This window comes from Rattus norvegicus, chromosome 20 (genome assembly GCF_036323735.1).
Source record: "Rattus norvegicus strain BN/NHsdMcwi chromosome 20, GRCr8, whole genome shotgun sequence".
Classification (NCBI taxonomy): domain Eukaryota; kingdom Metazoa; phylum Chordata; class Mammalia; order Rodentia; family Muridae; genus Rattus; species Rattus norvegicus.
This window is the reverse complement of record NC_086038.1, coordinates 9,487,285-9,509,660: the sequence shown is the minus strand read 5'-3', so window position 1 is coordinate 9,509,660 and position 22,376 is coordinate 9,487,285. Positions and strand designations below refer to the sequence as shown.

At 50.7% G+C, this 22,376-nt stretch overlaps 1 protein-coding gene across 5 annotated transcripts in view; it reads right to left on the bottom strand.

Moving 5' to 3' along the window:
- Pde9a (phosphodiesterase 9A) overlaps positions 1-22,376 on the bottom strand; it is a 93,151-nt gene that overhangs the window by 54,626 nt on the left and 16,149 nt on the right. For all 5 annotated transcript variants that reach the window (XM_039098411.2, XM_008772793.4, XM_008772794.4 and 2 more), the window contains 3 exon segments: positions 11,412-11,482; positions 9,427-9,504; positions 4,497-4,540 (listed from right to left, as the gene is read on the bottom strand). In XM_039098411.2, the coding sequence (XP_038954339.1) occupies positions 4,497-4,540; positions 9,427-9,504; positions 11,412-11,482 (193 nt within the window).

The following is a 22,376-nucleotide window of genomic DNA, read 5'->3' as shown; positions in this document are numbered from 1 at the left end:
TGTAAACAAGGGCTCAGGACCTCCCCTGCACTCTAGCCTACAGGGAGAGCATCCTAGCCCCACGCCCAGTGGAGCTGATAGCATATGCGGATGGGACTGCATAGGACCTGCCTCAAACCAGCTGGATACCACCAGGCTGACAGAGTGTGGCTGCACAGGCCGGACCTGGACTCTAGAGGAAGGCTGGGGGAATGGAGTGTATACGGACAGAACCCACAAGCTCTCTGCCGGGTTTAGAAATTGAAGATGCCCAGGTTGAACGTCCCCAGGTTGAGCGTGACTCAGTGGTCAACAGCTGCTGTGTCTTGAGAAAACCATGGGCACAGAGCTCTTCCAGGGATCCCAGGGGCGCTACAGGTCCCATCGGCTCGAGAAAGTCTGACACACGTTGCTTTGCACCTTGCCTTAGGCAAGAAGTGAAACAAGTTTGCTTCCCTGTGGCCGCTGTGCAGGGGTGGCAGCCTCTGCTTTGGCCTCTGTCAGAGGGCGGCTCAGATGGAGTATGTTTGTTTCTTTCATAGGACCACACTATGGTCCTAGATGGGTCTGAGGGCTCGAGGTTGACATGTGGCTAGTACTGTGACATCCTTGTCTCTCTCAGGCAGGTACACTGCAACGGGCTGTCAACCACAATGGTATATATTGTCATTGAGAAACCTCAGTTTGAGCTGCTTAAAATAAAAATGGCGGACCACGGACACCATTGACACAAAAAGGCCTGTCCGATGGCTTCTGTCGCAGCTAGTGACTTTATTTCCCTCATAAAAGGAGAAGCGGACTAGAAGCAAGACTGCCTCCCAGTGCTAGGTAAAAGGACCCCTCCCCCTACTCCCCCTTTTGCTGCCTTCCTTTCTCCATTTTTTGGAAGATCTGGGTAACCCAGCCTCAGCTTGAAATCTCAGACTCAGGCTGTCTCCTTTCCAGCCTCCCGAGCAGCAAGGTAAACACAGACTTCCATACTCATCTTCGGAGAGAAGTCAGTCAGTCTTCCCCGGCTAAGCCCACCCAGCAGGAGCTGTAGTAGTCTCTCCAATTCTGCAGTCAAGACTGGCCTTTTTTGTTCTCTGTGTAGCCCTGGCTATCCTAGAACCTATTCTGTAGACCAGGTTGGCCTCCAACTCACAAGAGATCTGCCTGTCTCTGCCTCGCAAATACTGGGATCAAAGGTGTGCCCCACCACCTCCCAGCAGGCTTGTCCTTTTCTGTTGAGGAGAAGTTTATCGCTGCTGGCCACACCCACCCTGCTAGCATTCCCAGGGAAGCAGCCCTCCTATACTCTTCCCTCGCTTAAAGGGAGCTCACGCTGACTGTGTGAGGCAGGTGCTTTCTGGTTCTGTCCCATCCTGGCTCATTGAGAAGATTCATCCCTCATTCAGCGTTCACTCTGCCATCCTGAAACTAGGATACACACGGGGAGCCTTGGTCCTCTGCAGCGCTGTCTGCTCCTCAAAGTCCTTGGTCACTCCCATGACCCCTGCTGTGGGAGGAGCTTTGGTAGCCCTGGACCAGCTCAAGTGTGCCCTCCGCACCTGCCATACACTAACCCTCCAGGGAGTTCAGCTCTTACACCCCAAAGGCTCGACTTATACATAGCTCTGGCTTTTGTTAGAGTCAGAATTCGACTCCAGTATGGCTTGGCTCCACAGTTACACAAAACCCCATTCTTTGAGTAAGTATCTGGATTGGCTTTTCCTTCACAAAAGTCACATGTATTGTATGTGTGTATGTGCATGTGCATGTGCATATACATATGTATATGATGTATATGTAATGTATATGATGTATACAATGCATATGTATATGATGTAGATGTATGTGTGTATGATATATGCACATGCATATGATGTATATGTATATGATGTATATGCACATGATATATATGCATATGATGTATATATGTATATGCATACAATGTATGTGTATATGCATATGTATATGATACAGATGTATGATGTATATTTATATGTATATGCATACAATGTATGTGTATATGCATATGCATATGCATATGTATACTATGCAGATATATATGATGTATATTTATATGTATATGATATATATGTATATGCACATGTATACAATGTATATTTATATATGATCTACATGTATATGCATATGCATATGATGCAGATGTATATGATGTATTTGTATATGTATATGATGTATATGTATATGTATATGATATATATGTATATGCATATGTATATGTATATGTGTTTGTGTATATGATGCACATGTAAAACATATATGTGTGTGTGTGTGTGTGTGTGTGTGTGTGTATACACATTTTGCAGTGGTAGGAATTTAACCCAGGACCTTATACATGCCATGTGACCAACTTTAAGCTTCTGCAGCCTTGATTTCCCCACCAGGATGGACTGTGAAACCTTGAACTGTGAGCCGAGATGAACCCTCTTATCAAGGCTACAGGATAGACCCTAATTGTGACTCTTCGATGCATCAAGAAGCCTCACGACTCAGGAAGTTCAGGAGAGTTCACCAAGAGCTACCAAGGAGCTGGCCAGAGATGTCATAAAAAGACACTCACGGTCAGTAATCACTAGGGAATCACAAATTAAATTAAAAAGAATCGCAAATTGAAACCGAGGCACTCTTGACTTCTGCAGCCATCAGAGTGACAAGCAGTTACAGAGTTCCAAGAAGGGAGCCAGCTGGACCATGGATGCTGGAAAAGGGAAGCAGCAGGCGTGGATGGAGCTAAACGTACACTTAACCCCATGACCCCACAGTTCCACTCAAACCACACTCCCACTCTCTAATCCACAGCAGCCTGACTCATAAAAAATGACCCAAATGTCCATCAGGAAATGACAGAAAAACATCAGGATGACAGCAACTATCGGGCACAGTGGCCAGTGTTCACACCACCGATGGGTCTCAGAAGCCTCATGTGGACTCACTTCCTGGGTCAATTTTTTTCTGCATGAAACTCTGGAAAGGGGCTGGGGAGATTGGCACAGTTGGTTTAGTGCTTGCTATGTAAGCATGAGGCTCTAAGTCTGACTCCCAGAATGCCCATAAAGAACTGGGCATGGTGACACATAGACAGACAGACAGACAGACAGACAGACAGACAGACACAACACACACACATACACATGGACACACACACTGACATAGACACACACACACACACAGACACACACCAAGACACATGCACAGACACATAATACACAGAGAGACACATACACACACACATACACACTCACAGACATACACAGACACACACAGGCACACAGATACACATACACACCCAGTCACACAGACATAGACACACACACACAGAGACACAGACACACATACAGACACACACATACTGACACAGACACACACACAGACACACACAGACATACACAGCCACACACATATACACTCACAGACATACACAGACACACACAGGCACACAAATACACATATACACCCAGACACACAGACACGTAGACAGACACACACACACATACACACGCACTGATACAGACACACACACATACGCACACACACTGATACAGACACACACACACAGACACACCCAGACATACACAGACACACACAGGCACACAACACAGATATACACACAAATAGACACACATACACACACACACACCATGCCCAGGGCTGGATAGGCAGAGACAGGAGGATCTCTGGGTTCACTGACCAGCCATCCCAGCCTAGTCAGTGAGAGACCTTGTCTCAAGAAGCAAGATGGAGGCTTGTGACGAACCAGCTCATGAGGAAGGACATCAAATGGACGTTCAAGTCTGGGCTCCACACGTATGCACAGAATCAGAACATTACCGCCCCTCCTCCCTAACACTTTGCACACACTCTGGGAAACACTGTCTATTGGATAGTTTCCAAAAGTAAGGCAGCCGTTGACCGAGGCAGCAGAGCAAGGGACATGAGAAAATGTCCCCGGGAACGTAGATTTCACCAACGGTGACGGCAATGTGAAGATTCTTCAGAACTCGTCCAGGCGCACATTTAAGTGGGAGCATTTCGTTGCATGCAAATCACGTACAGATCGAAGTGATTTTTTTTTTTTTAATCCAAAAGGAAATGGGATTCTTTAAGAATCCCACGCCTGGCTGAAGCACCCTGGGAAACCTGGTGGGGTGGAGGCCTGGCTTTGCGGCTCATGGGAATGGAGAGGGTTGTGGGCCTGGGAACCGAGGGAGAATGAGGTGAGATGACCCCCCCCCCCCCACACACACACACAGGATCCATCATGCTCTCTGGGTCAGGGTGGGAACTCAGAGGGGCGGCCCAGACGCAAACACAGTTTCGGATTCTCCAGGTACTGTAGTGGATTCAAACACTTAACCAATGGGAGTTCGGTGCACGGGGAGGGGCTAGGGGAGGAGAGGCTGGAATATTTCTCTCTCTCCTCTCTCTCTCTCCCTCCTCTCTCTCTCTCCCTCCCTCCCTCCCTCCCCCCCCTCTCTCTTTCTCTCTCAAAGGTGATAACAGGGCCTTACCAGACACTTGCTTGACAGCCACAGGTCTCACCTTGTAGGGAGTTCTGCAAGAGAACAGAGTGTCCCAGTGAGTGGTTGCCAGAGGCACTGGCTGCGACCAGAGATAAACACTGCTAGGAAACATTGTAATTCAGTCAACTAAGCTCTGGTGGTCTGTTTTCTTTTTATCTTGAGGTGCTGGAGACGGAACCCCAGGCCCTGCACATCGCAAGCTCATGCTTGGCCACTGAGCTACGACACCCCAGCACCCCTTCCCTGCAACCAGGCCGTTCTGAGTTCCCTCATTTGGATGTCATCTAATGATTTACCCGAAGTGTCCTTCATAACGTTCACATTTGATTCTAAGGGAGCAAATTTCTGTCATTGATATAGTAAGAACCAGAGGTACATTATCAGGTAGGGCCAGAGGACTCTGACATTCTTGCCCAGTTCTACCCCAAACCAGTACAAACTGCCCCCCACCCCCTGTCTCTGTTGGAGCTCACAGCACTGTACTGGAACTGTCGACCCTGTCGAAAACCACACCCCATTATTCGCCACCCTGTTGGAAGCTGTGCAGAAGACTTGGGCTATTTGGATGGCAGGGGAAAGGCTCTATAGTGATGGAAGGACCTCTGGCTGGGGGCAGGGGCAGGCTCTGAGACCAATGGAAACCAGGTTAAGGTAGATAATACCCAGTGCTAAGAGCTAACCCCAGGAGAGGTTGGTTGATTGATTCACTTAGCAGTTTAACAGAATTTACAACCTGATAGCAAGAGGAACACAAAGCTAGAGAGACAGCCCACAGACAGGATGTGCCCTAGCAATGCAGGCAAGCAGGCAGGCACAGGCGAGAGCTCAAATACCTGACCCTCAGTGGGGCTTGCAAATGAAATCCGGAAGTTATGTGTCGAGCTGAGCCTCCAGAGTCCAGGGACTCTCGTTCTGTTCCGAGAGCTGGCCACGAACAAGGCTAAAATGTTCCTATTCTGAGCAATGATCTCCCATGCTCGAGTGTGGGTTTCTGAAGGGACAGACGCACTGTCAGGGTGTCTGTCTTTGGGATGGGCTACCCGTTCATCGTCCCATGGTGCTTTGGTCTGAATGTAACCGGCAAGCAGATACCACTGGCCTGAGGTAAGGAGGGCCTGGACAGAGACTTCAAGATCCTCAGGCCACGGGCAAGGCTGCTTGGCTACATCTCATGGGCTCTTGCTTGGTCTTGGCTCCTGGTCCCCAGATCCCCACAGCTCAGTTCTGCAGAACCAGTGGCGCGTCTTCCGGGACTGAATAAACTCCCGGCTCTATCTGAATTGAGTTATAGCTTCCTCACTTTCTTCCTGGACACTGTTAATATAATGTCAACCACATAAACCCTTCCCCCTCCGGCGCTGATAAACAGCCTTGGACTTTCATTGCGCATCCGTTCTGCAATCTTCACTGCCTGAGCACTGGCTCTCCTTATGATGCCTTGGGAGGCAGCAGCCTGGCTCCAGCTGGGCAGCTATCTAAGGGGCATGTGCACTGACTGAGCAGAGGGATGGCGGTACAGCACTCCTCGCCGGCACCCGGCTGCTTTACCCAGCACACGTCTCACAACTTGGCTAAAATCGGAAACCCAGGATGTGTTTGTGTAATGTCAGAAATGTGCGGAGTTGGTTCTGGCCCTCTCCTCTCTCCGTATGCTGCACCAGATGGCCCCACTCTCCTCACGTCGTAAGCATCTGTTCCCCTTCCCCAGAAAGAGAGTAAGGGCCGGGTCTGAGAGGCAGCTCCGAGAGCTGGACGCTACCAGACCTAGAACATTCTTTGGTCAGAGAAAGGAGCCGGATGAGATAAGGCCCTCTGAGAGCAAACCTGTAGCTCCCTCTGACCAGGCTCCAACACGTCTGTTCTCACTTATTGGTCCTGAGGAACAGATCACTCGCCATTTCTTCTCAGCTCCAAATGAGAGCAGAAGCCGACTGGCCTCCCACTCCGCTGCTGGTGACTTGGGGTTTGAAACAGGTGCAGAGAAACAGCCCAGAAAGCATGAAGCTGGGAGACATGGAGACAGCGACCCCTCTGGCTAGGATAGAGGTGGCTAGCCAGAAACCTTGGAGACTCGGGGAGTCATGGAAAATCCATCCCGTGGACAGGAAACAGCTCCAAGTGTGTGAATGAGGGCTGCCATCTATAGCCAGGTCCCTCCCATCAGTGGGAGGCTGGGACAGGGGGAGGTGAGCATGTCCAAGGTCTTCAGAGATGGGGGAAGTCAAAAACAAGTGATCAGGCCTGTAGTCAATGTGGCCACCTGGAACCATGGGTGGGGGTGGGTGGGGTTAGGGGTGGCCCCGTGCTCGTGGGGAAGGTGGGGGTAGCTCACACAGTGTATCCTGTACTGTACCCTCTGAGAATGGTCCTAGCCTGGTGCAGAGGGGAGAACTTCCAGGCCTCAGGCCCACATCTAAGTCCAGAGTGGTTTCAGGGGTTCCCCTCGGCCCAGGTTTTACCCCCAGGTTTTCTGCATTCCAGAACTCTTTACAAATCTTCACCAAGACCTGGATTTGATAAATCTTAGAGGGGCTCATGGGCTGACCTGGATTTAATAAATCTTAAAGGGGGTTAACCAGATTCCTTTAAAAGAGCTTCTCCGTTTTAGTGTACAGCAGGGGTTACTGTTCAGCTGACCTGGTTTACACTGAGCCATTAGTGTGGGTGAGCAGAACCATGTCTTCCCGACAGGTGGGCACGATTCTAGGTCAGGAACCCCTGTGGAGACCGGGATTGGGAATTTCCAGGCCAGACACGTTCTGACCCACACGTCCTGACACACACGGAGCCTTCTGCATGGGGCTGACAAACCCCTCCCAGCACACAAGCTCAGGACAAGATACTGAGAAGTGGGAAGAAATGAGGGAGGTGGAAGTGTGGGAGGACACGGAGACCCAGAAGGCAGCAAACTCACGTCTGAGGCAAGCATGGTCCGCCATGCCTATGTCTGCTACCTCCCCATCTCCACGCGACCACACGGAGTGTCTCGCCTCTACCTAACCTCATAGCGTGTGGCCATCACCAGACCTAGGTGATTTAGGTCTGAGCCCACAAATGTGTTGTTCTTGTTCCTGCCTCATTCAGCCTTCTATGTAGCTAGCTCTGTCTCTGTATCCACACCTTTGTAACCTCAACACACAGCAGATGGCGCCTATTCAACCTCATACATTTCCATTCCCCTCTGCATCTGAGAGGTAGTTTTCACCATGTCACAAATGATTCGGTGTTCTTTATAGACACTTGGGCTTGTGTGCCTGTGTGCGTGCGTGCATGTGTATGTGTACGTATATGTATGTATGTGTGCACATGTGTACACATACATGTGTATGTGTGTGCACATGTGTGTGTGCACATGCATGTGTGCTCTCATGTTTGAATAGCTCTGCAAGCTGAATCGTTACACCTGTTAAAACTGAATTCAGCAAAACCCACATGGCTTTGTGGGACTGAGATTCTGTTTACACAGACAGGGTACAAGTTTGAGAGGAGTCCCACCCCCAACATGGCCACTTTAGGATTCTGGGTGTTGAGGGGGAAGGGCCGCTCAGTCCCTTCCTCTTGATTGAGTGCTGGGTCAGGCGGGCTGGAGATGACACACATGTTGCATGTGACTGTCACTGGAGTCTTTGGGAAGCCAATGAGCCATGGGCTTTGTGGGAATCTGGATCAGAGTGAGGGCCAGTGGGTTGGACTGGAACACTGACTCCTGGGGGCAAGATGAAGGGACAAAGGCGTCCTACGCCTGAGTATTATGGGTATGCTTAGTGTGGAGATCTGGCCAAGGCCGAGGGTTGTTGGGAACAGTAGCAGCCGTGTTTAAAACAAAAGTATGTCAGCCATAGTCCCTGGGGCCTCACAGATCTGTGTTTCTGAAAGCCAGATGGAGCTACGAAGTTGCTGTTTGCCTGAGTGTCCATGTTACTCATATGGGGTGCGGAGTCACTCTGGAGCTGAGGTCAAGGTCCCAGCTGGCCCCATCTGTGAACTCAAATACTGCTTGCCCAGAGCAACAAAGGATGTTGGTGTGTCTGCTTTCTCCTGTGGGCTCGGAGCTGGCCATGGGTTTATCACAGAAACCATGATGACCAGATTGATAGAGGCCCTCAAATCTCCTCCTTGTCCTATAGAGTGGTGGTCAGGAGGAACAGAGAGGACCCAGAGAGGGCCCTGAGGACACATCTCCCCAATGGCTCATTGTCTACCTCCTATACTCTTCTGAGAGCATATTAAAAAATTTAAATTATTTTCTCTCTCTCTCTCTCTCTCTCTCTCTCTCTCTGTGTGTGTGTGTGTGTGTGTGTGTGTGTGTGTGTGTGTGTTACAGACGTCAGAAGCCAACAGACTTTGCAGAATTTGGTCTTTCCCTCCATCTTCCCGTGGGTCCTGGGCTTGAACTCATGTCTTTAGGCTTGTGTGCAAGCGCTTTACCAGCTGCTGATCCACCCTGCCAGCCCCAGAGGCTGCATCTGTAAGTTCTGTTTTGCTGAACTGCACAAATGACAAGGAGGTGATAGAGACTTCCCAGGTCCCTGGAAAACATCCTTGATTCCAGGGCCCTTTCCATGTTCTCTAAGAGGGTACAGCTAACTGGTCCCAGCTGTCCTGTCCTATCCATTTTCACAAGGACACACAGAGCCACTGGCTACCCTTGACCCTCTGTGCCTCAGCCCACAAGGACTCCTCAGGCTGGAGCTATGCTCCTAGCTCGGTCCCCTGTGTCTGCACACAGCCTCCTCACGGGGAAAATGGTTTCCCCCGAGAAGGAAGGAGTGAACCAAGCCTCCGCCTGCCACCCATCTGCCTCTTTCTCTCTCTGCTGAAACTTCACACTTCTTAGCAGTAGTAAACAAAAACCCGAATTGCAGACTCCCTGGCACATGGTGTGGACCAGCAAGACACCCCAGGAGGAGACGCTCACCGCTCTGAATTCGCAGGCATGGTGGGATCGATGGAGACCATGGCGTCGTCTGTGGTCAGAAGGGAGATGGTGGTATTCCTGCAAAACACTCGTGTCAGCTCCACTTGCCCCCCACCTCCCGACCTCCACTTGCTCACAGACTTCCTGTGACAGAGTCCGGAGGAACCAGGACCTGAGAACAGGGGACCAGGTGTCCTTGGTTAAGGGCAAGTGAGGGGCAGCTGGTTGTCCCCCAGTCAAGTAAAAAGGGCAAGTGTGCTCCAAGAGCCTGTCAAATTTTAAATAATTTAAAGTGGGAATTGGGGGGTTGGGGATTTAGCTCAGTGGTAGAGCGCTTGCCTAGCAAACGCAAGGCCCTGGGTTCGGTCCCCAGCTCCGAAAAAAAGAAAAAGAAAAAAAAATAATAAAGTGAGAATTGGAGCAAGGATAATTTATCGAGTTGGGAGATGAAGTGCACAAAACTTAATGTAGACCAGAGATGGGAACCATCACTCACTGTGCTGCTTCTGGGCCCTTGGAGAGAACTCTGAGCCCGTTTCATCTCTCTCCCATAAAGCGTGGACTTAAATGGTGGAAACCTATCCCCTCCCAGCCCCTCGTCTTGGGGCTTCCGCTAAGCTAATACCTCTGCCCAAAGAACTAAGCCCTCTGATCCTCAACTAGGAGTTTTTATTACTGTATTTTAATTTGTGTGTATAGGATGAACGCCCACCTGTGTGGGCACACGAGCTCAGAGATCAGTCTCTGTGGAATCCCTCGGGCACCATCCACCTTAAATTTTGAGACAGGATCTCTTCCTGGGACTGGGGCCTGCGGTCCAGTTTGGGAAGCTTTCAAATCCGCACAATGGAAATGGGACCCAGATCCCACAGCGTACCCGCAGATGTGTGCACAACGTACATTTTATAGTTCTTAACACATGCCACCTAACGCTGACTGCCCCTCGGGGTGGCTGCTTTTGCTGCACTGGGACGTGGGCTGTATCCACCAGGACATGGCTTCATCCCTTTGTCCCTTTCTTCCTTGTTCCTAACAGGCTTTTATCATCCTTCTGTCCTATCTACCTCCAGGGACCATGACCCTAACTAAAGCCATCTCTATCCAATGCCATTCCTGAATACCCTCTCCTTTCTCCTAGTTACTTCTTAAGTTGTCTCTGAGACAGGGTCTCACTGAGTGGTCCCGGCTGGCCTCTAACTGACAATCCTCCTGCCCCAGCCTCCCAAATACCGGCATCGCTGGCATAAACCGCCTCGAATGGGAAATTAGATGCTAAAATGGGCCAAGTGTCTCTTATCCAAAAATGCCCATACCAGAAGTGTTTGGTATTATTTTTTTTTCTCTTCAGATTTTAGGCTGCCCGTATATATAGGATGTGATATTGGGAGGAGCTGACCCACGCCTAAACATAAAATGTACATATTTCACTCGGCATCTCGAATGACATATCACGCCGTGCCGGGGACACCGCTCTGTACATCTGGCGTCAGGTCAGTGTTAAAACTGTTGCAGATTTCGGAAAACCTAGGATTTGGGGTTTGGGGGACTAGAGAGGCTCAGCCTCTAGTTAGAAAATTCCCCATGCTAATACAGGCTGCATTTAGGAAAGAAACCGTGGGGTGGTTTTTTTGAGAATCTTGTAGGCTAGGCAACTGCTTGTAACGCATCCCTTACGCGAGTCCTGTGCCTAATGCTGTTGGGAACAATGATCCTGGTTATTTATTTGTGGCCGGGGCAACTCCTTCCTCAACAGTGAGCAAACGCATGGAAAGGAAAACCCAGCTCTGAGGACGGAGGTCAAGCCGAGCTCAACAGGGCAGCTGGACCCTGCTGCTGGGGCAGCGGTGGAGCCGGGACCGAGCTCCCCACGGGGTTCTCTTTGCTGATTCCCTCTGCCCGCTAACCCCAACTTGTAGCTTCACCCTTGTCGGGTCCACTGTGGGGATAACACAGCTCTCATCACGGAGCATGCGGGGGACACTCACCGTGGCAGGCCGGTGGCGATACAGAACAGGTCCATGATGTCACTGGAGTTACAATACTTGCTGAAAACCACCTGCAAAACACAGAAGCTGAGCTGGAGGGTTGTCTCAGGGAGTAACGTGCTTCCTTCCTTAGCGCGAGGAGGACCCAAGTTCGATCCCCAGAACTCATGTACTTGCCGGTCATCCAGGCCAGTGAGAGATGCTGCCTCTCAGAAGCTCGGAGACAGCTTCTGGCTTCCCACATGCATGTGTGCCTGTGTGGCTACATGCATAAACACATGTGTGCACACATGCACATATGTGAAAAGGCACAATCCGTAGGCAGTGAGGTAGCAGGGTGCCGCCCACTGGTTTCCATGGAGATGCAGGTTCCACGCGCAATGTTCTAAACTGAGGGTTACTTTTCAAAGCCGTGGGCTCTAGGATGCCACATGGGCAACTTTTCATTTGGCCGGTATGCACCATTCACGGGTTCTGTATCTGGTGCGCTCGGCTCCAGGCGCCGTTGCAGCTCACGGCTGGCATACACCTTGACTCTTGCAATTTTTTTCTCCCTGGCTCAGTTCCCACCTCATCCTACCCCCGCCACGCCCCTGAATAGTGCCACTTTTCTTTGCCTGTCCCTGCTAGCTCCTGTCACCCACTCTCTGCTGGTCACGTAACATCCTAGGGCTTGCCTGCATCCTGGCTAAGTGTTCTCACTCTGGTCTCTGACTCCAGCCCCACGGATGTTCCTTCCTAGCCCTCCTGCCCTCTCTTCATCCTGATATCTAAACAAGGCAGCAGCATCTTGGGTCCCCGCTGTCAGCTGAGCACACCTTTACCCAGTGCCAGCCTTGTTTGTTTGGTTTGCTTTTTTTTTTTTTTCTTTTCTTTTTTCTTTTTTTCGGAGCTGGGGACCGAACCCAGGGCCTTGCGCTTGCTAGGCAAGTGCTCTACCGCTGAGCTAAATCCCCAACCCCTGGTTTGCTTTTATACCATGAACACCCCGGCATGGACCCCCAGACCATGGTTTATGTTGCAGATCTGCTGGCCCAGCCAACCTAGAGTCCTGAGTCAGCCTGGGGTTCTAGCCGTTCAGCCATCAAGGCAGACGGGGTCTTTCCTGTAACTCACTCAGCCTGCGCAGTTTGGTTTTTGATGGAGGTGGGGGAAGGCCCGAAGGAGGCGGGTAGAAGGCCCTTTCTGCGATCCAGCTTCCCAGAAGACTTCTAAAAAGGGAGGGTGGGGTAAGAGGCTCTTCAGAGTGAGCCTGCAGTCAGAGAAGCAACGGTCCCTGGGCCAGCTCAGGGATGCTATGCACAGCACCTGGGTGAGGCGAGGAATTTATACTTTGTTTTTACTAGGCTGAGGGCGGCTCTGAGGGGTGGGAGAGCCTTCAAGATGTTGGATGTGGAGCTGGGGGCCAGCTATCCCTCTACAAAAGGTGCTTCCCACCTCCCCTGCACAAATACTGATGGTACCATGTTGCTGGGAGGGGCTCCTCCGGAATCCCAGGACCCACAGAGTTGATCCTAAAGTTTCATTCTCACTATAGCCAAGAGCCACTCACACCAAGGCCTCTTAGAGCCCTGTGGTGTCCAGCGGGGCTCTCTGCCCTCCTAGTTTCTGTAAGTGGGAGAAAAGCTCCCTGACGTCTTTTGTTCTTACTTTATTTACATTTATTTAGTCGTGAATACCCAACACGTGCGCCAGTGGCTGCAAAGTCAAGCCCCTTGACCTGGCTCTCTGGGTCTCACCCACTTCCTTGTGCCTTGATTTTTAAGTCCTGTAGAATGGGCCTGCAAAGACAGCAGCTGTCATCCAGAGATGGCTAGCCTGAGTGACAGATGCTTTAAGGTGCTCCTGTCAAATTTTGTGATTCTGTTACCTTGTTTTTGTGTCCCCCGTCCCCTTCTCCCCCCACCCCCCACCTTCCAACTATGGACTGAACCCAGGGCCTTGTGCTTGCTAGGCAAGCGCCCTACCACTCAGCTAAATCCCCAATCCCAAATTTTGTGATTCTGAAGAGGTTCAGAGGCCACAGTGAAGGAACACACCAGGAACAGTAAACCGCAGACCCCCCTTCCCCAGAGCCCACTGCAGACAGGCCTCCATGCCAACCTCCACGGGATGTCCAGGATGACCAGGACAAACAGAAAAACAGCATGGTGAGACTCCCTACCACGCCCAGCGGAATTCACCCCCCCAGAGCACAGAGTGAGCCGGGAGAAGATTGTACTCCTTCAGTTCTAGCTCCACAAAGAAGCCCTTTTTGTTTCTTTGTAAGCGGTTTTTAACAAACGGGTAGTTTTTTTGTTTTTTTTTTTTTAAACCGAAATGAAACATTTTAAAAATAATATCTGTTTTTTACTGCCATCTCCGCCTCCTCCCCAGATTCAGAAAGTTGTATTAAATAGTCTTTCTTTTCCATGGCAACGGGGTTATCTGCCGAGGTTCCTCTGGAGCAGTGGGCGACGCTCACAAAGCAAGGGGCTACTGTATTGGGTCAAAGCTTTGAACTTCCTCTGAGGGGGCGGGGGGGGGGTAATAACCTGCTCCCACCCCAGGAAGGTCAGAGTCTTCTCAGTGAAAAGAAACACCTAAGCTTTCTCCAGGCCGAGCCCCATGCACTGTCCTGGCGATTCTTTGAAATGCCTTTGTCCAGATTTATAAGATCTTCGGAGGAAGGTGGCAATGGAAGAGAATTTCCTTTGTGCTTGGGCTTCCAGAGATAGGACAGCAAAGAAACAGAGGCCTTTAAAAGTTGAGAGGTAATCTCCTAGCCCGGGATGGTGATAGATGACTACAAGCCCAGCATCTGAGAGGCTAGGCCAGACAGGGCTGAGTCTGGGATTTGCAGACCTGGTAGACCTGGTAGACAGAGAGCGGAGAGAAGGGGGGGAGGGGGAGGGGGAGGAGGAGGGGAGGGGGAGGGGGAGGGGGAGGGGGAGAGTTAAGCCTTCCACCCAATCAAATGGAAGGCCCCTTGGCACCTGCTGCTCTTGCTGTTCCCGTGCAAACAGCCGAGCTGGATCTGTGGAAGGCGAGCTTTGTTCTGGGACCAGGATCCACCTACTGACATCATTTCTGACAAATGGCCTAAGGAAGCTGTATAGAAACTTGGAGTGAACAGGAAAGACTCTGTGGGGTGCTTCCAACAGAAAGCAGAGACCCCACATTCCTCCGTTTCCCCGGCCAAGATCACGGCCAAGAGGTCTCTTTTGAACTGGCTGCAACAGGAGTTGAGCGAAAATCTTTGGAAACACGGTCACCTCACGTGAAGGAGAGTGGAGGTTTTCTGTTGCTAGTCTCCAGCGGGGCCAACGCCAGGAGGGTCTGAGTAGGAAGAAGCCAGAGGTCAGGATGCTGGGATGGCTGGAGGCAGGAGACATCCAGCCTGGACCGACTGCCTCTGACGACCAAAACCAGCTGGTTTCAGTGTGTGGCCGGGAGAGCCTCAGACAGCCTCATGGGAAAGGGCACAGGCCTGTCTGTTCTACGTGTTGAGTAATTTTCTAGATCCTTTGTCCCTTACTCAGAAACAGACAGCGCGAGAAAAGAGAAGTTGAGATTTAAACGATTTGCCAAGGCAGCCAGATCCACAGGATTTCGTACCTCCTTCTAGCTTCCGGAGACAGACCAGGGCTGGGGTTCATAAGCAAGCATGGAAAATCAGCCCCAAAGTCTTTCATGTGGCTGGATGGGAAGCCCTGTGATATTCAAACATGGACAAGAGAAACAGCGGGGAAACAGAGAGCTTCTCTGTCTTAGCTGAGACCTGTGAATGTCACCAAGCGTCAGTCACCCGGGTCTCCCACCCAGAGCTAACAGAAACTGAGCATAATCCAAAGAGTGGAGCAAAGCCACAGAGGCACCGGGGCATGTGTGAGCCCTCGAGGGCTCAGCCGGGGTCAAGGTTTCATCTCAGGTCACCTGGCCTTGAGGGTTTAACCTGGGTAACTACTGACCCTGGTTACTTAAAGTCTATACTCAAATCATCCCCCTGCTGTGGACCTGGTTATAGAACCAGGCTGGATCTGGGATAGAAGCTCCATCCTCAATCTGAATCACCTTCTCTCTGAACCAGATTCTCTTGAAAGCTGTAAGCAAGACTGGAGCTGTGGGACCCTCAGTTTACCCTTCTGCAAATGGGCCAACAGAACTAGAGTGCCACTGGTCTCTCCGGGAAATAGTGAGCAGCAAGCAGAGGAAAACACAGGAAATGAACCACAATAACATGGCTGGCTGAATACCATGCTGACTCACGCCATCTTGGGTACCCATGAAACTCAATGGCCGTATCAGACTATTGACTTAAGTCTCCACGGGTCTTTGAGTTGTCAAATGCAAATCCAGCCATAAGTTTGTTCGGCACCCAGTTGTATTTTAGTGAGATTATAGTGCACATTCTGAGGGATTTCTAGGGATGGGGTGGAGCTCCTCTGTGCCCACGATTTCCTTGGGGGAGGAGCTACTCTTGACCTGGCAAACTGTCATTCAAGAATGGACAAGGCTGTGTATGGTGCAGCACCCATGGCTTTGAATAGATGTTCTGGCCCAGCTCAGTGATTCTTGGGCTGCATGGTTCCTTCTCAAGAGTATAGGAAGGCAAGGGACATGGGGAGTGGGGTCAGGGCTCTGGCTAAATGGCAATCAATGGACCTGTCAGCTTGGTTGGGTAGAGACCAGTGGTGCTAGTTCCTCAAGTTGTGGTGAACAGAACCATAAAGTTATTTTCATTGCTACTTCATAATTGCAATTTAGCTACTGTTACGAATCATCACGTAAATATTCTTGGACACAGGTTTGTCAAAGGGGTTGAGCAAGACCCATAGGTTGAGAGTCACTGGTGGAGACTTTCCGATAAACATCCCTGTGTATGCCTTCTTCCAAGAGTTTAGAGAAGCAAGATTTGGAGAACCATAGTAACCCCATATCATTATGCTGATGGAACTGAGCCCAGGACCCCTGCACGCTACTTCAGGAAAGTTCCTAAGAGATTGGGAGCTTGCAGAGATGGATGGGGAGTTCCACAGGAGCACAGGGGCCACCATAGGGATGCGTCAGGAGTAGGCTCAGGACACAGAGGACTGTGGGGCTCTGTAGGAACAAGGCACTAGGGACAGAAGAGTCAGCCACCTGAGCTTCTGATAGGGACTCTGTTGTCCTCTATTGGGCGTGGCCTTGTTGGAGTGGGTGTGGCCTTGTTGGAGGAAGTGTGTCACTGAGGGGCGGGCTTTGAGGTTTCAGATGCTCAAGCCAGGCCCAGCGTCTTTCTCTCTTCCTGCTGCCAGCTGATCCAGATGTAGAGCTCTCAAAGCTCTTTCTCCAGCACCCCGTTTTCCTTCACGCCACTGTGCTTCCCGCCATGATGACAATGGACTAAATCACTGAACTGTACGCCAGCCCCAATTAAACGTTTTCCTTTACAAGAGCTGCTGTGGTCATAGTGACTCTTACAGCAATAGAAACCCCCGACTAAGACACCGTCCTTCAGATAAGCAGCATGCCACACCAGGGGGACTGGCTGACTTGACAGGCCTAAGTTCCAAGGATCAGAAGTCAGGCTCCAACCCTGATCCTTCCGGCCTCACCCTACTGGAAGGGCTTCTGGACCCCACTCTCGGCCTTCGCTTGTGTCCTGGTCCAAAGCACCTGTGATCAGACTCAGTGACTTGCCCGTGGTGGGCATGTTGGAGGTCGAGCCTTCTCTAGGGTGGGTACTGGGGAGGTGTTAGTGTAATGCCCAAAGCTAACCTGTAAGCTCAACCTGCTGAAGGACCAGGTAGCTTCCTGGAATGCTGGGAGTTGTAGTTCTTGGAAAATTAACAATGCCTCATGGGAAAGTATGGTGGCCTATGGGTTTTATAAGTCCCTGCAACATGTGTCTTGAGGTCATTTCAGGGAAATTCCGGGACAAGTCCTGACAAAAGTCCCCCCTCCTTTTTTGGGTCAGTACTTAATATTTAATAAAGCTTGCTTTAAATTTGACCCAAAATGGAGGAATTGGCTTTTCTGAGGCAAATCTCAGGATTAAAACTAGCTAGGTGGTACTGTGCTGTTTTGTTTTGCCCTGGTTCAGTTTGGATTTCTGTAGCACGAGGGTAAAATGAACACGAAAAGTCCACGTACTCATAGAACTTTTAAAAAAAAGTTTACGCAGAACTGGTTTTAATTTCTCCCCGCCCACCCCCGCAGTTTGTATAATCTCCATCCCCCACCCCCTGCCTCACCCCCTCAGTTTTGGTAACAGCGTCTCACTATGTACGCTCTAGTTGGCCTGGAACTCCCTGCAGAACAAGCTGGCCTTCAACTCAAGGTAATCCCCCTGCCTCAACCTCCCCAGTGCTGGGATTAAAGAAACAAATAGTTGTCATTTTAACCAAGTCATGCTAGACAGAGATCTACCCTAAAGGAGACTTCTGGAACCCAGTCTGGCTTCCAAGGTGGGCAGCTGTTCCAGGGAGATGGGAAGAAGCCCACACAGGTGCATGAGGAAGACTGGTACGGACGGAAGCTTGGATTTGGGTTCCAGACACAAAGTGACTTCTTGCTGACTCTCTCCTATTTACACTTGACATTCAGGTTCTATTCATTCCAAAAATGTCTGCCGTGGCATCTGTGAGACTGTCCCCGCTTCCGAGCAAACTGAAGCCTGTACAGAAGAACCAGAATCCAATAGAGAGGGGACCAGGGGCACAGCAGCCAGCCTCTTGCCTGGCACACTTCTGCTGGTGGCTCCTCGTGGACTCCCCTACACTGAGGGATCAGGGACCCGCTCATCTCTGCCTGTCTCTCTGAAGCACTTCCCTGAAACTTCTATGCACATTTCTTGCTGGGCCTGTGAGATGCTGGTTTGGATTGTGTCAGGTCCAAAGGAAACTCCAGTTACCCCAAACTCCAAAAGGCAGCCAAAATATCCAACGAGGAGCTCAGCCCCGTACGGGGGGATCTCTGGTGGTCAGATTTTTATCTTTTTGCCAGCACTCCTCGTGAACTTGTGAAACTGGCTGTCATCTACCAAAAGGAATCATGTCCCTCACCTCCAGCAAGAGGGACACATGGCTCTTCAAGTGACATACACCTGTGGCAGATCTAGATCCGTGCTAGCTAGCCTCCAGGTTGCTCAGTCCCAAGTCCCAAGCACGCTGTACAGTACAATGCCACCACACCAGCCTCCAGGTCCTTCTCTCCCGCCTGCTACTCTTATTCGAAGGTCCTGCTAGTGTTCTATTCTCCACTCTTCTTCCTGCTACTTTATTTTCTGTCCCCTGCCATTCTTCTTTATTTCACTTTATTTCAAAGATAGCTCATGTCATGGCCAGTCTTCTGGTCCTGTTCAGTCTACTTCTTTGTCTCTCTACTCTGGACTCTTCCAAATGTCTGTCTGTCTGTCTGTCTGTCTCTCTCTCTCTCTCTCTCTCTCCTCTCTCTGTCTCTCTCTTTCCCTCCCTCTCTCTCCCCCTCCCCCTCCCCTTCTCTCAATGAAAACCTTCCCCTTAACCATGGAGCAGTAATGTGGTCAGTTTATACAGATTGGCCTGAAGCCAGCGCCCACCAGAAACTGTGGGTTTCTAACACAGGCCTGTGTAGTTAGTTTTACAGTTAGGAAATTCCCCCAGGGCCCCCCCTGGGGGGCAAATTCAATAATCAAACAGCAATTGAGGTTTGGGTTGGGTTGACTGGGCTGGGAAGGAAAACCCCAAGCAAACTTAGTCTTAGCAGCAGCCTCCCAGCAACCCCCACCCCTGCCCCCAGAGCCGCAGTGCCTGGGAACTTCCTCTGTGGTTCAGCCTCACTCCATTAAGACACAGCATCCTGCAAGGCTGGGTGGGAACTGGGGTGGCATGAGTTTCCTCTCCACATTGCTGAAAGCCTGTGCTATCTTTCAAAACTGTGTGTGTGTGTGTATGTGTGTGTGTGTGTGTGTGTGTGTGTGTGTGTGTGTGTGTGTGTACACATATATTTTTTAGAGCCATGTTGGGAAGTCCCACTAAGGAGTTAGCTACAGGAAAACATACAGCTTTTCACGTCCCCTAGTTACGGGAACCCTGATGATAGAATTTGTCGGTCAATTGCTTGAGCAACAATGTTTCACCAAGTCTCTTTGAACTCAGAGTAACAAATCCCCAGTAAAATCCTGCTGGTAGGAATTCTGTAGTCTCTGCCCGGCACTTCCTTAGCAGCTTCACAGCTACCGTGGATGACAAGAGCCCAGGGTGCTGGGACCCTACTGTGTTCCATGTCTCTTGCTGCTGGATTCCCATGGTCCTCTACCTCAGCCCCCTCCCACCTCCCCATTCCCCCCACCACCGCCGGCCCCCCACTGCCCACCCCTTCAGACTCTCGAATCTCAGATTAACCATTTGAAGACTCCGTTTGTTCTCTTAACTTGATGGTGATGCTCCCTGAGCCTGTGTCTTTTTAGCATCTGGAGGCAGTGGGGTCAGAAGTTAACCTTGCTGGCCCCAAGAGATCAAAGCAAATACTAATGACAATCGAATTGGTAACAAAAGTAAAGGGCAGGTCCCCCCTGTGGGAACAACCCAGTGCTTTCTGTCAGTTATTTCCATTTCCGCACCCTGTCCTGTAGAGTACTGTTCACCAAGAATGTTGAGGTTAGCGTCTTGAAATCAGGGCAACTGTAATCACAGAAAACCCTCCAGATCTGGCCTATTAAGAAGCCAGGAGGGGTTGGGGATTTAGCTCAGTGGTAGACCGCTTGCCTAGCAAGTGCAAGGCCCTGGGTTCGGTCCCCGGCTCCGGAAAAAAAGAAAAAGAAAAAGAAAAGAAGTCAGGAAGGCCATTAGACCCTCGGAGATGAACCTGCCCCCTCCTGGGCTGAGAACCTGAGGAAGGAACCTTGCACAGGAGGTGATAGATGTGGAACAAATCAGGTCCAGGAACGAGGAAGGACCGAATCCCCTAGGTGAACTACGACACTCTTGGCGCCTAGAATGCATTATGGGGGAGGAGGTGGTGTTTGTAAGATGCCATGTTGGGAAACTGATCCCACTGTGCTCTCTCTGCAGCTTCCTACAAAGCCACCATAGTCCTCAAGAATGAGGGCAACGCTACATGTGGGTTCTGAGGAGGTACAGAGGACGGCAGCTAAGGAACGGGTCTCCTTGAAATCCTAGGAGAGCCGTTAGGTAAGGCGTACACCCTTTGACTCAGAATTCCATTTCTAGGGAGAACCAGCAGTAACCGTGAGAGCTTTGACTTCATGAGGGCGGCCAGACACCATTCCGATGCAGCCCACAGATTAGCTCGCCCAGCCAGCCCAGCAAACCAGGTCACCTTCTGGATTCACGCCCACCTCACTGCTTGGCACAGGATCCCGCCAGCAGTTGGGGATGTGCCTGTGGTACAGTTTACCACAAACACATGGAGTAAAAAAACCACATGGGTCTCATAAACAATGGGATGGTTTCGGTCGAGCGCATCTCCAGACAGAATACTACAAACGCGTTCAAATGGTTCCTCTGAAGACCGGTTAAGGCAACCAGTGAGAGAGTTGCAGATGGGAGGCTGTGTGGGGAAAAATAAAAGAACAGGAGCAGCTGTGGCAAGAAAGACACCCATGTACCCATGCATGCACGCATGTGCACACACATGCACACCTGCATGAAGCACCCTGCAACTGGGTGGTAGGATAATAGATTCTTTTTTTTTTTCCTGATAATACTCTGCATTTCCCAGTCTTCTGCCACGAATATGTGGGGGGCTTTTATAATCAAGGAAAAAGGTAACCCGCTCCCAAAGCCGAGGTTAGTCTCAGATAAAGAGCCAGGTATGAGCAAGAGGTTCAGTATGTATAAAAATCTCAAGTGAGGAGAAAAGGTCTCTCTGCCATTTTTTTTTTTAATTTGGAATGAAAATTCCTTGGCGCAAATCCAAGAACGAAAAAGCGTTGAACAGTTAACCAGAAAAATGGAGGTTGGAACTTAAATAGCATATGGCTGGGCGTGGAGGCTGTGCGAGCGAGAGGGACCCAGAGAAAAGCAGAAGGGAAGAGAGGCATTAGAGAGGCTCTAGGGGTAAAAGGCGCGGAAGCCAAAGCAGGGTTGGTGGTTCCTCAGGAACGCAAACAGAAGCTGAGCACTGTTTTTACAAAGATCCCCAAGGCCTTGAGAGTGACCTTGAGGGTGTACAGACCAAACAGAATGACAAGGTGCTCCGAATGGCAGTGCTGAATTCAGAGGGGGAACGCTGTGGGTCCACGCCTCAGGTGCTCCCACATGTTCAATGTTCCGGAGACCCGAGTGTCCCAGGCGACTCTCCCGGTGAGTCACAGGCCGTTGTCCACAGGTATTCAGGCCTCTCCTGGCTTCAGGAGCTAAACAGTCAGGATCATCTTAGTACAACTTTATGGGACCAGAAGGCGGGGGTTTGTCTTAATTTGAGAGCTGCCATGACGTGCAGAAGCAAAGTGACCCTGAGGCTGACGTGAGCCTACAGTTGCCACCTGGGACCCCAACTCCAAGCACGAGGCCGCACATGTCCTTCCTTCTTGCCACTCATACTATACGGAGTGCTATGAACGTGGCTCGCAAAATAAGTGACTTAGCGGCCTATATCTGCTTTACATATTAGGCCTGTGTGCAAGTCTGTGAGAAGAAAACGGGTCAGTTTTGGAGACTGGGCAAACTTCTGCCTTATACTCCCCAGCCATTAGGGCTGAGGAGGGTGGGGTCCTGGCAGCAAGGGCGGTCTACTAGCCAAGACTTCTGGGACTGAGTGTCTGTGGCCGTCTGTGCCCTGCCTCAGAAGACCCAGGACTGTCTACAGCTCCTGCTCTCTTGGCTGTCTCAAATCTCCAGGATTGCTCTGCTTAGGCGCTGGGGTTATACACTGGTTCAAGTACACATATGGCAGTCAAGCAAGTAGAGAGAAATCCGGCACACGGATGCAGGACGGCATCTGCAAGAGCAAGCGCAGGTGTCTTAGCTCCTCTGAGGTAGAAAGTGGCTTACAGGCTTG